Below are 15,460 nucleotides of genomic sequence, written 5' to 3' on the forward strand. Positions count from 1 at the left end.
CAGGGCGTCCAGGCCATGTGGATCACAGAACCCTAACCAGTTTCCTGGTTTAGGTCCAACCTGCCCACGTCTGGATGTGAACCTCCTGTTCCATGGCTTTGGGCTGTGGCTACCCCACAGGGGATTTAGTAAAGGCCATTAGAGCAATTAGAATTCACTAGATTAGGGGAAAATAACAATAAAAAAACTATTATCCCAGTATAGTTGGTTTAGTTCAGCATTCATTCTATCATTTCTTATGATTTGGTAGGAATTTTAAATTTTTCCCCAAAAAGGGATCTGCAGAAGTCAAATTTCTATGAACCTATCACAGACACTATTTTCAGACTCTTCACATATAATACTTTATCATTAACCCCTTCTGACCCCCATCCCCGCATCAATTAAGACATAGTCCTGATTACTAAGATTCCCTTTAAAAATGTAAATGAAACACAAGAACACTTGGATGTGTTATGCAGAGAAACTTAAACATGCATTTTTTACTACTCAGAGACCACTAACTACTAATTCTACGAAATCTAAGTTCTTTGACATGTTTCTGTCAATAGTAGCTCTGCTTCCAAACTGTTATTAGTATCACTAACCTGCTACAATCTAAACTGCCATTTTTACCACCACTAACCTGCTACAATCTAAACTTCCCTTATTATTATCACTAACCTGCTACAATCTAAACTGCTGATGATATTATTAAACTGCTACAAGTCACACATGAACTGTCATGCTGAACTCCGACCTCCTTTCATAAACAATTACCAAGTATCTAACATTTTAAGATGGCCCTGGATTTACTGGCACCAGGACAGTCTGGCCATGTGTTCAGAGCTAAAGCATATACTACAAGTTAAGCTAGAGTGCATTTTATAAAATGATTATTACTAGTCAAATGAATAGAAATAGTTTCTTGTCTTCATTTACTTATCAAAAAAAATCTTTATATTTCACTCAACTTTAACTGTTACTATTATAATTTATCATTTTCTTTAATGTATAATGCATGAACAATGTAAGCCTACATAAAGCGTATTACTCCAAAAAACTAACCCAGCATGTATTACTTTAAGGCTCATGCACAAGTGAAAAGAAAACTTATCTACAAATTGCCATCACAAAATAACACTGCCACATGTAAAGCAAGTTGTATTTTAATAATTCTAACCTACATCTAACTATAGCATTTAAGAAACTTACCTCAGCCTACCATCAGTTTCCATTGACTCTGACTCCTGGGACCCCATGTGTGTCAGAGTAGAACTGTGCTCCATAGGGTTTTCAATGGCTGATTTTTCAGAAGCAGATTGCCAGGCCTTTCTTCCAAGGCATCTCTGGGTGGACTCCAACCTCCAACATTTTGATTAGCAGCACAGTGCTTAACCATTTGCGACACCCAAAGTCTCACCCTACTAGGAATCCCATGTTGGGGTATGTCTTAATTATCTAGTGCTGATATAACAGAAATATCACAAGTGGATGGCTTTGACAAATAGAAATTTATTTTCTCACAATTTAGGAGGCCAGAAATCTGAATTCAGGGTGCCAGCTCTAGCGAAAGGCCTTCTCTCTCTGTCGGCTCTGGAGGAAGGTCCTTGTCTCTTTGAGCTTCTGCTCCTGGGTGATCTTCATGTGGCCTGGCATCTCTCTTCCCCTCTCTCTGCTTCCTGGCTTCCTTGTTTAATCTCTTTCGTATCTCAAAAAGACTGACTTTAGACACACCCTACACTAATCCTGTCTTATTAACATAATAAAAGACAGCTCATTCCCGAATATTATTATAACCACAGGCATAAACCAGAAACCCACTGCTGTCCAGTAGATTCAAACTCAAAGCAATATGATCAGTTTCGAATTGCTGACCTTTTCAGTTAGCACTTGAGTGCTTTAACCACTATACTACCAGGCATAGTAAAGGACACAATTCAATCCATAACAGGGTACTTCTTTAAAAACTATGACTACCTGTTTCTGCACACATGATCACTTATTTGTCATGGTATCTCTGGTGTAATTCATTACATTTGTGTGTGGCCTTTCTAGCCATGGTCTTGTATCTCCCATCCAGGTAACCATGTGATAGGGTAATTGTGGCCTACCAAGGGGATTGGTCAGTTTTGCCTTAAAAGAGAACCAATTCCAGGGCAGAGAGGAGCCCACCACCACCAAGGAAGGAGACCAGCAGGAAGGACCCAGCAGGAGAGACCTGGCAAGAGGAGACAGCGTGGTAGACTTCCTGGTCCTTGCAGAAAGAAAGCTGAGTGCCGTTGGGGGAGAAGCCTAGGGCCAGGGAGAGACATGCCTGCCAGTATGACTGGGAAGAGGCTGTCCTGTTGAAAGAACTATATTCTGAGTGTTCCTGAGCCTAAATTGTAACTGTTACTTCCCTTAGAATAAACCCCATAATTGTTGAGTATAGTCTTTGGGTTCTGTGTGGCCATTGCAATGAATTATCGAACCCAAGCACAGAAATAGAGAATGCTACGTGAGGGATGGCTGGTGTCAGTAAAGATGGAGAGAGAATGCATGTCTGACCTTTGTCTCACGGGAATCAGCCTTGGGCTGTTGATCATCTCCTTTCCCCTTGTGAAATGAGAGGAGGACAGACACCGCCCTCAAGCCTTTTTTTTTTACAGTTGACATCAGAAGTGGCAACTCTTTGCAATGGCTCCTGATTGATGAAAGCAAGGAACTTTGTAAGAGAAAGAACCAAGGGGCTCGGGAAGTGAAACTTTTGATTCCTGGATGGTTGCTTTAGTTCTTATTACCTGCAATGGCTGAAAAGCTGCACCTAGAGTGGCCTGGGGCAAAAGTCAGGCCAGATAAGCAGGATGACTGATAGGGGCCAGGGTCTTCGGGTTCCACCCAGCCAGGAGCCCAGGGCCATATGTATATGTAATGGGAAGATAGTCAAGTGTAGAGAAGACTGAACTGGAATGTTTTCAAAGGGTTGTGTGTTTAGGACTCTGCGTTTATCTGAATGTACTATGGATATTTAGTTTCTCCTACCCAGTGTTGTAAAACGGACCTGAATTTATGACAAATGAATACTGGGTATTATAGATTATAGAAAGCATATCTCTGCCTTCAGCCAATACTTAATTGGATATGCTAAAAGATGAAACTAGGATTTGCCTGGGAGAAACACAGGCTTTTTGTTTCAAGCCAGTAGCCTTGTGTACAGAGTGGGGGCTTAGGTCTAAAACCTGAGTCCCACCCAGATTTGCATTAGAAAAGACATGCAGAACCACCAAGAACTGCTGAGTGAACAGAAAATTTGCATGTAAGGGAAGAACTTACAGGGAAAAAAAGTGGCTGTTTTGCTTTTGAATTTCAAGTAAGGGGTTTGCTGCTGGATGCATCCAGGCAGGAAAAGTTAGTGCCCATCAGATGGAGTCTCCTTCCAGGACTGGAAGTTAAAGGAAGCCAGTAAACAGCTTGTTTGAGTAGATAGCTTGGTCTGTTGGCCTGTGGTGACCACCTGGGTGGAAGTGAGAAAAACGGGCAATAAAGAGGTGTCCGAGTCTGGACATGTTCCATTGGCACCAGCTGACCCAGCCCACAGGGGCTAGATATGAGAGAGAGAGAAGAAGGGCTGGCTGAACAGAGGTAAAAGAAGTTGCTGCACTACTGAAGTTTACAGGTGGAACCCACTGACCTAGCCCACGGGCAAGGGATGAGTGTGTGAAGCGGCTGTCTGAGGTGCCAGGAGGTGCGTGTGAGGCTGCTACCCATGGTGATATGACACCGCTTCCCCTCCTTTGTCTTGCTGACCGTAAGCTTCTTTTGAGCAACATTTTTCAGGAAGTTGCACCAGGTAGTGGGGCTCCATTTCACTAAACCAGCCCATGCCAGACCTTGGAGCATGCCCAGATGGAGGAGATCGTGTCCTTCACCTGACCCCGGACCCGACTGTCACTGGAAAGGAAGATACTTCCTAGCTCGCAGTCTCATCTGAGCCCATTTGAGAAGCAAGAGGTCCCACCACACAAACATCCTACAAGAGATGATTCAGCCTCCATCGGATCTCTAAGTGTGGATGTGGGAGGGCTAAGGGCGGAGAGTGCCAGGTACCAAACCCAACCCCTGGATGCCATTGGAAATAAAAAGCCCCCCAGCCCCCTCAGATGGGGAGCACATGGTCTTACGGTCACTAGACCCCATGATGCTCCTTGTCTGCGCAGACAGTAAATTTGCCACTTTGCTTCCCTTGCAATTAGCGTCTGTCTTATTTTGATCAGCTGATAGGACAGGACAAGAACCCGAGGAGCATTTGGTTACAATTCTGTTGACTCCACCAGGACCCATGGACTTTGAAGCCTGTGCGGTGAGTATCCAGACCCACAGTACCCCTTAAGGCGTGCCCCATTCTCATTTGATTGGTAAGGAGTCTTGGGTGGCCACCATGATCCCCGTTCGGGAGGAGGTCTGCTAGGTCCCCGCCACAGCTTGGGAACAGAAACTAGACGAGAGAGGCCTCTAACTTCAGGTAGGTATGCTCGATCAGGCTGTTCCACTGGTCTTGGGGAATTAGGTAGGAAGAGGGTGACCAAGCACAGTCCTAAGACCAGACCCAATAACAACGAGGGAAATAGGGGTCGTGGCCCTCTGGGATCCACTCTCACCTAGTTTAGGGGCCCTCGCCCTGCTGGTGACATGAGGGTTCAAGTCCCTCCGTGGTCTTTCGGAATACTTTTCCCTCCTTTCTCATTCTGGTATCCATTCTGCTGTCTTTTCTGCTCTCCAACTTTTATTTCCTCTTTCTTTCCTCTCAACATGGAAAAGGGTGTTTTTTCACTCCTGGTAAGACTGTAATCCCCAGAATTATCAACCCTGGCTGTGGGCCATAGACCCGGGTCTTGGTTTGAGAGAAACCCAAGGAGACAAACTTGAGAGTCCCTCCCAAGCCCGAAACTTTTTTAAGGAAAAAAAAAAGGTGGGGGGCGGGGGGGAGGTGTCCTGTCCTTAGCCCTGCTGAGCGCCAGAGAGTCTACCAACACCTGAGGGAACCCTGTTTCAGTGGAAAAAAGAATCCAACTTCATTTGGGTTATGGACTGCGGTATCTGACCCCTAACAGAACATCAGAGACAGAAACCTAGTAGTGGTAAATACCTAAGGAAAATGGGGAATGAAAGTTTCGTACCTTGTGACTCCCCCCAGGATTAAAGCCCCGGGATTTTTTCAAATCTGAAGGAATGAAGAAAAATTCATTTTCTTTTGTAATGTAGCCTGGCCCCAATACCAACTAGGGGGCCAAAAAAATGGCCAACTGGTGGATCTATAGCTTTCAACACCATGTAACAGATTTGCTGTGTAAAAGAGAAGAAAAGTGAAACGAGATCCCCTATGTACAGACTTTTATGGCCCTCTATAGCAAAAACAAGGGTCAACAAAAGCAGTATAAAATAATGGTTCAGAAGGGGGAAGTGCAGAAGCCTAAGGAAAGCAAGGGGCCCCCCCATCCTAATGCAACTGGAGGAGAAGCCCATTCTCAGCCCCTCCCCCATATCAACCCATCTATCCTCGGATCCCTCTTTTTATCCTCAGATCCCTCAAACAGCCCCCACCAATCCAGGACCAGGGGCTAGAGTGTTGGGAGTGGGGCTCAGGCCACAGGAGGGAGGAGTGGGACTCAGGCCACAGGAGGGAGCAGGGCAAGAGAAACAAGCCCAGCAGTAGGGATGGCCTCCCCCTCCCACACCCATAGTGGGCTGTCTTTTGACCAGGAACTGCATATATCCTCAACTAGCTGAGGCCAATTTTCATTAAGGCAAGCTCCAGTCAGGAGCACCACAGAGAGTCAACCACAGGGATATACTCTCATCCACGTACCTTTTACCACCTCAGACCTGTTTAACCGGAAAAACAATTTATCCACCTGAAGGGAGGACCCCCAAAAGATGCATGATATGTTCTCCATTTTCAACACCTATCAGCCCACCTGGGCAGATTACCAAGCCCTAATGGAAGTCCTCCTTACGGCAGAAGAAAGGAGGATGGTATTAGAGAAAGCTAGGCAACAGGCAGAGAGAGAACATACTGAGAACCTACAAGACCCAGTTAAACAAGAGGCACCTTTAACCGTACCAGAGCAGGACCCCAACTGGGATCCCAATCAGGAATCAGGACAGAACAAGCTGAGGCACTACCAGCACTATTTACTAACAGGTCTAAAATAGGGAGCTCCAAAACAGAAAAATATCTCTAAAATATATGTGCTACAAAAACCTAAGGAAAATCCTTCTGAGTTTCTTGAAACAATCTTTCAGGCCTTTCGACAACACACGGACCTTAACCAAGAGACGCAAGAGAATTGGCAGATGATTAATGTGATCTTAATCAGAGAGAGTGCTCCAGACATCAAGAAAAAGCTCCAGAAGGTAGAAGAGGGGCCACATATGCCAGTATTACAGTTGATAGAAACTGCATTTCAGGTTTTTAACAACAGGGACCAGGACACTGAACAAAGAGAGGATTGGAAGATGAGACAACAGGCCACCCTCCTTGTGGCAGCCCTGACCCAACTGGCACCTACAGGCCAGACCAAAGTTTCCCGATGCTAGGAGAGAGAGACGAGAGCTGAGCCAGAGAAGCCCAGAGCACCAAGAGGCCGCCCCCCTTTGGGCCCAAACCAGTGCACATATTGCAAGCAGGAGGGCCACTGGCAATGAGAATTCCCCAGGAGAAGAAGGAATGATGGGAATGTGAAGGAGGAACACCAGATGGTGAGTCAAGACTCAAGTTCATAGTGATGTGGCCCAGGGAATACAACTGACCCCTTAAAGGGTCAGTCAAAATCTCCCCTGAAGAAACCTAAGTAATCCTGCAAGTGGGGGGAGAAAAAGTTGAGTTCTTACTAGACACCAGTGCTACCCACTCGGTCTTGAACCAAGCCCCTGCCCCTCTAGCTAAAAAAACAACTCAAGTTGTAGGAGTCACAGGGCGACCAGAAAAACAGAACTTCTTGAAGCACCTCACCTGCAAAGCAGAGGCCCACCAATGATGCACAGTTTCCTCTATATCCCGGAATGCCCTAACTCCCTGCTCAGGCAAGATATCCTAACCAAATTACAGGCCCAGGTCACGTTCGTCTCACCAACAGCTGAAGTACGCATACCTCCAGAACAACCATAGGCCTTACAGGCATTGCTCACTGATACCCGAAGGCCCCAGAGGGAGAACCGCTCCCTAGAAAAAGACCAGGAAGTGTTGGTGGACCACTATGCATGGGCTGACAGATTCCCAGGACAGGCAGTCTCTGCCCAACCTGTTAGAATCCGGCTCAAATAAGGCGCTCCTATCCCCTGCCTGCAGCAGTATCCCATCAGGCAAGAAGCAAAAGACGGGGTCTAAGAGGTGGTGGTAGGCAAGTTCCTGAAGCATGATCAGGCCATGCCAATCTTTCTACAGCACCTCGAACCTCCTGGTGAAGAAACCTACTGGAGAACATTGGTTTGTGTAAGACCTGAGAGCCATCAACCATAAGTGATATACACCCTGTGGTCCCCTACTCATACACCCTATTATCTGCACTCCCAGGAGACAGCAAATGGTTCACTGTTTTAGACTTAAAAGATGCCTTTCTACAGCATCCCCCTTGAAAGACGTTCTCAAGAAATCTTTGCTTTCAGTGGGAGAACAAAAGTGGGCAAAGATCCCAGTATTGCTGGACAGTACTGCCCCAAGAACAGCCCCACTATTTTGGGGGAAATCCTAGGGAGGGACCTCCAACAGTTACAATTAGGGGGGTCCTGCTCCAATATGTTGATGACCTGCTAATTGCCAGCACCAGTAAAGAGGCCTCAGACAAAAATACAATTAAAACCCTGAATCAACTGGCGGCCTTGGGGTATAAAGTCTCAAAAGAAAACGTCCAGATCATATGCTGACTTTTCTCTTGCAGAGGGACAAAGAACTCTCCTCCAAGCCTGTAAAGAAGTCATTTGCCAGACTCAGGTCCTCTCAACAAAATGGCAACTATGAGGGTTTTTGGGGATGGCAGGGTTCTGTCGAATTTGGATTTTTAACTTTGGGCTCATCACAAAGCCTGTATATGAGGCCACAAAGGCAGCAGATAGTGATCCCTTTATATGGACACTCACTCCGTTTCCCTTGCAATTACAGTCTGTCTTATTTCTAATAGGACAGGACAAGAACCCAAGTGGCTTTTGCCTAGGCATAGGCAAAAGCAGTCCACAGACTCTGAATGCCTTTCACCCCTGCATAGACTTGTGTGGGTCCATTTCAACAATGTAGGCCCTCATTAGCACAGTAGTACAACAGGGTATATACTTGAAGTCTAACTTCAACTGTTTCAGCTATATGGTGGACAGGCAGGTTCGTGATGTTTGACACTGCTCTGCCTATTAAGCAGAGTCCTCACCTACCCACATCAGGGGCCTGAGGACTGGTGGCTTCACCCACGCCACCTAGTCACCCTTGACAGGCGTCCAGGGGTAAGCGGTACCTCCCAGTCCTTACATTCAACAGCACTGGTTGCCCATAGTCTGGCTGCAAAACCCACCCACCTAGGCACTCTAGGGAACTGGGACACACTTTCCTCACAAACACTCAGGGACGGCTGTCAGTTCCCTGCCTGGCTCAGCGTATGACCCCTATTGCACCCATATACCTGTGCCTACATGAATCAACCCTGCTCATCTAAGACTGTAAGTGAGAGTCTGTACCACACACTTGGTGACCGACTACCTGGACACCTAAGCGGAATCCATAGAAGAAAAGTAAATGGACTCCTAGGCTCATATACCTAGTAACAGCTCTAACTACCTGGTGATAGGATGTTAGAGTTTCAAAGGTGCCAATAATCAAACTAGCTCATTCAAGCAGTCTATTTGGGCATATCAAAACAAAACAAGAAGCTAGGACACAATAAGCAAACATAAAATAAATAAATACAATAACTTATTGATGGCTCGGAGACAACATTCAATATCAAATTACATAAAGAGGCAGACCATGATGGCTTCAGCAAGCTCCCAAAACAAAGAATCAAGTAATCTTCTGGATGAAGATAACTTCCTGGAACTACCAGAGGTAGCTGAATAGTAGAATACAAAAGATTAACATACAGAACTCTTCAAGAGATCAGGAAGGAGATCAGGCAAAATGCAGAACAAGCCAAGGAATGCACAGACATGGCAGTGGAGGAACTTAAGAAGATTAGAGAAGAGCATAATGGCAAATTAAATAGGCTACAGGAATCCATAAAAGAACAGGAATCCATAGAGATAGAACAAACAGAAATTCAGAAGATTACCAATAAAATTTCAGAATTAGACAGCTCAATAGAAAGTCCTCAGAGTAGATCTGATGCAATGGAAGTCAGAATTAGTGAGACTGAAGATAAAGCACTTGGCACCAATATATTTGAGGAAAAATCAGATAAGAGGGGAAAAAAAAAAAAAAGAAGAAACCCTAAGAATTATGTGGGACTCCATCAAGAGGAATAACCTATGAGTGACTGGAGTACCAGAACATGGGGGGAAAACGGAAAATACAGAGAGAATTGTTGAAGATTTGTCGGCAGAAAACTTCTCTGCTATTGGGAAAGATGAGAAGATATCTATCCAAGATGCTCATAGAACCCCACATAACATAGATCGCAAAAGAAAGTCACCAAGACATATTAAATAATCAAACTTGCCAAAACCAAAGATAAAGAGAGAATTTTAAGAGTGGCTAGCGATAAATGAAAAGTCACCTACAAAGGAGAGTCAATAATACTAGGATTGGACTACTCAGCAGAAACCATGCAGGCAAGAAGGCAATGGGAGGACATATATAAAGCCTTGAAGGGAAAAAAAATTGCCAGCCAAGAATTATATATCCAGAAAAGCTATCTCTCAAATATGAGGGCAAAATTAGGACATTTCCAGATAAACAGAAGTTTAAGGAATTTGCAAAAACCAAACCAAAATTACAAGAAATACTAAATGGAGTTCTCTAGTTAGAAAATCAGTAACATCAGATAACAACCCAAGACTAGAACAGAGGACAGAACAACCAGATATCAACCCAGATGGGGAAATAACAAAAATAAATCAAACCTAAGATGCTCAATACAGGGAAACAGAGACATCATTATGTAAAGATAACATTAAATCAAACAAGAGGGACTAAAAAATGTAGTCACAGATCTTTCATACGGAGAGGAAGTCAAGGTGATATAAAGAGATAAAAGGTTGGTTTAAACTTAGAAAAATAGGGGTAAATATTAAGGTAACCACAAAGGAAACAAACAATCATCAAAATAAAAAACGAGAAAAACAAAGACTCAGCCAATACAAAAGCAGCAACAATAAAAAAACAGAAAAGACAATATATAAAGGAAAACTACTCAGCACAGAAAATTAAGTGGAAAAAAGAAACTGTCATCAATACACAAAAAAAAAGACATCAAAATGACAGCACTGAACTCATAACTATCAATAATTACGCTGAGTGTAAATGAGCTAAATGCACCAATAAAAAAAAGAACCTGAGCAGCGTTCAGTTACAGATAGGATGAGCTGAACTGAACCCAACTGGATGAAGAGAAAGATGTTTGACACCATGTGCTGGTATGGATTGCTGCAATTTGATTGCTTGCTCTGGACTGGGCTTTGCTTATGAATGCAGATGCTCAAAGTTCCAACCGGACCTGAAGATTCTTTAAGACCAAGGAACATGCTCGTCTCCTCAGAGTACTGGTTTGACAGGGATGTGCAATTTAAACACTGGCTATCTAAAATGGGGGGAGATAAAGGCATCAAGTGACTGGCTTACATACTTTCATGAGTGTGCTTATACAAAATGAGGGGGACACGGGAAGATCCCCACTGAAGAGATTCTTCTTTTCCTGATGGGTCTGGGGCATAGACAGTGTATGATTCAGCTGTGAGTGTTGACTGTTAACAGGGTTAACTGTGACTGTACAACTGTAACTGTAGAAACTTTAAGTGTGAAAGAGTGGACTAAGGAGGAGGCGCTGCTGGTGGACTACAGTGGCCAAACCAAAGGTCCTTTAAAAGTTTTGCTTATGCCGATCCCTCATGACACTCAGATCAAGGGAATAATACTCCCAATTAAATTTTATTAGAGGCCAGAAAGCGTGAAGATGAGATGAACTGTTGGAGAGCCTGACCAAATCTGATGGTCACCTGCAGCAAATCTGAATGGCTGGTACCTGAGTATCCTCATCCTGTGGAGTCTCTTCCCTATTGAAAGACTGTTAATGACTGTTTTGGACTGGTAAAATGATTGGGAGGGGGAAGCTATCCTCCAAATATTAAAGAACCATGGCTAGAAAACCAAGGAGTGGTCTGCGGTACGACTAAATACTTTTGTGTGTGGCCTTTTTAGCCATGGTCTTGTAACTCTCACCCAGGTGACTGTGATAGGTAATTGTGGCCTACCAAGAGGATTGGTCAGTTTTGCCATAAGAGAGAGCCAATTCCAGAGCAAAGAGGAGAGCCCACCATCACCACCACCAAGGAAGGAGACCAGCAGGAGACCTGCCAGCAGGAAATGGCGTGGTAGGCTTCCTGGACCACAGAGAGAGAAAGCTGAGCACCTTTCAGGAGAGACCTAGGGCCAAGGAGAGGCGTGTCTGCAGGTACAGCTGGGGAGAGGCTGTCCAGATGAAAGAACTATATCCTGAGTGTTCCTGAGCCTGAATTATAACTGTCACTTCCTGTATAATAAACCTCATATTTGTGAGTATGGTCTTCAAGTTTTGTGCAGCCACTGCAATGAATTATCGAACCCAGCAGAGAAGTACAAAGTGCTGTGTGAGGGAAGGCTGGTATGAGAATTAGTAGAGACGGCAGAGAGAAAAAGCTTGTCTGGCCCCTGCCTCATGGGAATCAGTCTTGAGCTGTTGATTTTGATTCTCTTTTCCCCTTGTGAATGAAGTTAGAGGATGTCAGACATCACCCTCAAGCTGTTTTTTACAGAATCTACACTACTTAAAATAACTCCCTAAATGTCAATTATCATCAGTAATTTGCGACACCTGGTTTCTTCCTTAACCGCAGATGATTAGAATGTTAGTAGTTCCACGTGAACTCTAAGGTTTCCTAATGCAGAGTTCTTAGTAACCAAAATAATACTAAACCTAGAAGGCTGGAAATCGGTGGTTGTTTAGTGGAAGGAGCATGTCCTAGAAAAAAAGAAGAAAAATGGATTAAGTAAAATATGAGTATGAATTGACTCAACAGCAACTATCGATAATAACAATAGATTAAATAACGGTATATCAATATTAATTTCCTGATTCTAATAATTATACTGTAATTATGTAAGTAAATATCCTTTTTATGCAATAAACCTGAAATATTTATGGGTACAGGGGCAATGTATCAACTTAGTCTCAAATGGTTTAGAAGAAATGAACAAAGATATATATAGAGAAATGATAATGTAAATGTGGTAAAATGTTAACATTTGGGGAATTCTTTGTACTACTGTAATTTTCTGTGAGTTTGAGACTACATAAAAATAAAAAAGCTAAAAGAAAAAATAAAGCTTTAAAGATTCATAGGCTTTCATTTTTCATCTTTTAAAGAAAAACACAATAATTATTTCCTTTATAAGTTGTATTATGATCTCTTATTAAAAGCAGTACCATAAACTTTTATAAATTTACACTGAATGCCATCAGGTTTCTTCTCCCTGCCCACTAACATTTCCTCTGATGACATTCTGTGGTAGAGTAAGCAGATTTCTCCTTACATGTTTCCCCAGCCATCCAAAAGCAGAGCATTCCTATGAAAGCTTCCGTAAGCTGAAGGAGAATCGAGTGAAGTAATTACCATTAATTTATATGGGAAAAATTTTTGAGTGTTCCCAGACTCAAAAAATAACCTATCATAACAAATAACACACAAAACATGGACGGGAGCTGTAGAGGACGGTGGACCGTGGGGCTGTGTGGAGACGGGCGGCAGCCACAGCAGCCTCCCTGGTACTGTCAGAGGAAGAGGAGGAGAAGACCAGCCTAGCCCCAGACCTGCTGGCCTGAACTGCAGCACCTTAGACCTCGACCCGGACCTGCCACCCCCTTTGGGCATGTCGCAGTTCAAGTTCCCAGGCTACTCACACCAAGGTTACTGAGAAGATCACGGGGCCTCGTGCCCGTCTAGCATCGCTGACCTGGTTTTTATCCACTGAACCCACAGTCAGCGGGGGGCACACACACCCCCCCGAACCACCTATGTACATACAGGAATGCTACTTTAGCCTTTTAACAGCGCAACTTCTCTGCCGGACCTGAACTGCCAGGAACCCTTAGGCACCATTCCCCAGAGTGACTTCATCGGGCTGGTGGTAGCGTTCGGCCGTAGTTTCCTCAGGGAGAAACAGCCAGCCGCACAGCCTATTCACATCGCCAAAAACAGAGAACGGCACTCTCGGCAACAGCTAAGTACTTGCATATATTTTACCATGCCCCCAGGCCCCAAGCCGGCTTCAGTGGCTGTCGATTTCCCTAGGCCTGAGATAGGTTCTGCTGCATGCCCTGAGCTATTCTCCCGGCCTTGGAAAAGGAATAAATTCACAGTTGGGGGAAAAGATAATCTGCCAGCCCCACTAAGCTGGGGCACTCAGGACAGAACCACCTCCTATCCAGGCATAAACAGTCCATGGACTTTGAATACCTTTCCCCCCTGCATGGACCTATGTGGGCCTATTTCAGGAGAATAGGCCCTTGTTGGCAGACTGCAACTGTTTCAGCTGTGCGGGGGACAGGTGGGTGTTTGATGTTTGATATCACTTTGCCTATTAAACAGGGTCCTCACCTACCCACATCAGGGGCATAAGGACTGGTAGGCTCCACTCATGTCACCCAGCCACCCACGACGGGGGTCCAAGAATAATTGGTACCTCCCAGTCCTTACAACCAAAAGCACTGAGAGCCCATGGTCCATCTGCAGAACCCACCAACCTGTGCGCTTTAGGGAAGAGGGACAAGGTTTTCTCACAAACACAGGGGGGACGGTTGTCAGCTTCCTGCTTTGTTCAGAGCGTGGCCCCTTGCTTCAACCAGATACCAGTACTTTTACCCATCACCCCTGCCCCTCTAAGACTGTAGGACAGAGCCTGTACCACACACTTGATGACAAACTACCTGGACACCTGAGCTAAATCCATACAAGAAAAGTGAATGGACTCCTCCTAACCAAACCCAGTGCCGTTGAGTTGATTCTGACTCATAGCGACCCTACAGGACAGAGTAGAACTGAACCATAGAGTTTCCAAGGAGTGCGTGGTTGATTCGAGCTGCCAACCCTTTGGTTAGCAGCCGTAGCACTTAACCACTACACCACCAAGGTTTCCCCTAGGCAGGTAGACCTGATAAAAGCTCTAGCCATCTAGTGACAGGACATTAGAGCTTCAAAGGCAAAGATAATCGAGCTTGTTCACTCAAGCAACCTATATGGGCATATCAAAACAAAACGAAGCAAGAACTTAGGATACAGTAAGCAAACAAAATAAACTAACACAATAACTTACAGATGCTGCCTCGGAGACAATGCTCAATATCAAATCACATAAAGAAACAGACCACAATCACTTCGACAGGCTCTCAAAACAAAGAATCAAGGGATCTTCTGGATGAAGATGCCTTGCTGGAGTTTTGGATGCAGAATACAGAACTCTTAAAAACATGAGGAAACAGATCAGGCAATATGCAGAACAAGCCAAGGAACACACAGATAAAGCAGCTGAAGAAATTACAAAGGTTATTCAAGAACATAATGAAAAATTTAATAAGCTGCAAGAATCCATACAGAGACAGCAATCAGAAATTCAGAATATTAACAATAAAATTACAGAAATAGACAACTCAATAGAAAGTCAGAGGAGCAGAACTGAGCAAGTGGACGGCAGAATTGCTGAAATTGAAGATAAAGCACTTGGCACCAACATATTTGAAGAAAATTCAGATAAAAGAATTAAAAAAAAAAAAAAACCCTAAGAATCACATGGGACTCTATCAAGAGAAATATACTACAAGTGATTGGAGAATAACAACAGGGTGGGATAACAGAAAATACAGAGAGAATTCTTGAAGATTTGTTGGCAGAAAACTTCCCTGATATACTGAAAGATGAGAAGATATCTATCCAAGATACTCATCAAACTCCACATACAGTAGATCTTAAAGGAATGTACCAAGACATATTATAATCAACTTGCCAAAACCAAAGATAAAGAGAGACTTTTAAGAGCAGCTAGGGATAAATGAAAAGTCACCTACAAAGGAAAGTCAATAAGAATAAACTCGAACTACTCAGCAGAAACCACGCAGGCAAGAAGGCAATGGGATGACTTATATAAATTATTGAAGGAAAAAAATTGCCAACCAAGGGAGTTCTTTGATTAGAAAATCAATAATATCACTTATCAACCCATAACTAGAACACTAGCCAGAGCAATCAGATGTCAACCCAGAGAGGGAAATCA

General features: G+C 44.0%; 1 protein-coding gene across 17 annotated transcripts in view; it reads right to left on the reverse strand.

Moving 5' to 3' along the window:
- The window catches only part of CD46 (CD46 molecule), a 76,497-nt gene that overhangs the window by 9,429 nt on the left and 51,608 nt on the right, over window positions 1-15,460 (reverse strand). For 8 of the 17 annotated variants that reach the window (XR_010318740.1, XR_002785794.2, XM_023548396.2 and 5 more), the window contains one exon: window positions 12,111-12,155. The exons of 3 other annotated variants lie outside the window; for them this stretch is intronic. Coding sequence is in view for 11 of the 14 variants with exons in the window: in XM_023548396.2 (XP_023404164.2) it covers window positions 12,111-12,155 (45 nt within the window). In the remaining 3 variants the exon portion in view is untranslated. Of the gene's footprint in view, window positions 1-6,438; window positions 12,156-12,727; window positions 12,780-15,460 lie in introns of those variants that run through there. 6 more of the 17 variants (XM_064273260.1, XM_064273259.1, XM_023548399.2 and 3 more) reach the window with 3 other exon arrangements.

This window comes from Loxodonta africana, chromosome 20 (assembly GCF_030014295.1).
Source record: "Loxodonta africana isolate mLoxAfr1 chromosome 20, mLoxAfr1.hap2, whole genome shotgun sequence".
Taxonomy (NCBI): Eukaryota; Metazoa; Chordata; class Mammalia; order Proboscidea; family Elephantidae; genus Loxodonta; species Loxodonta africana.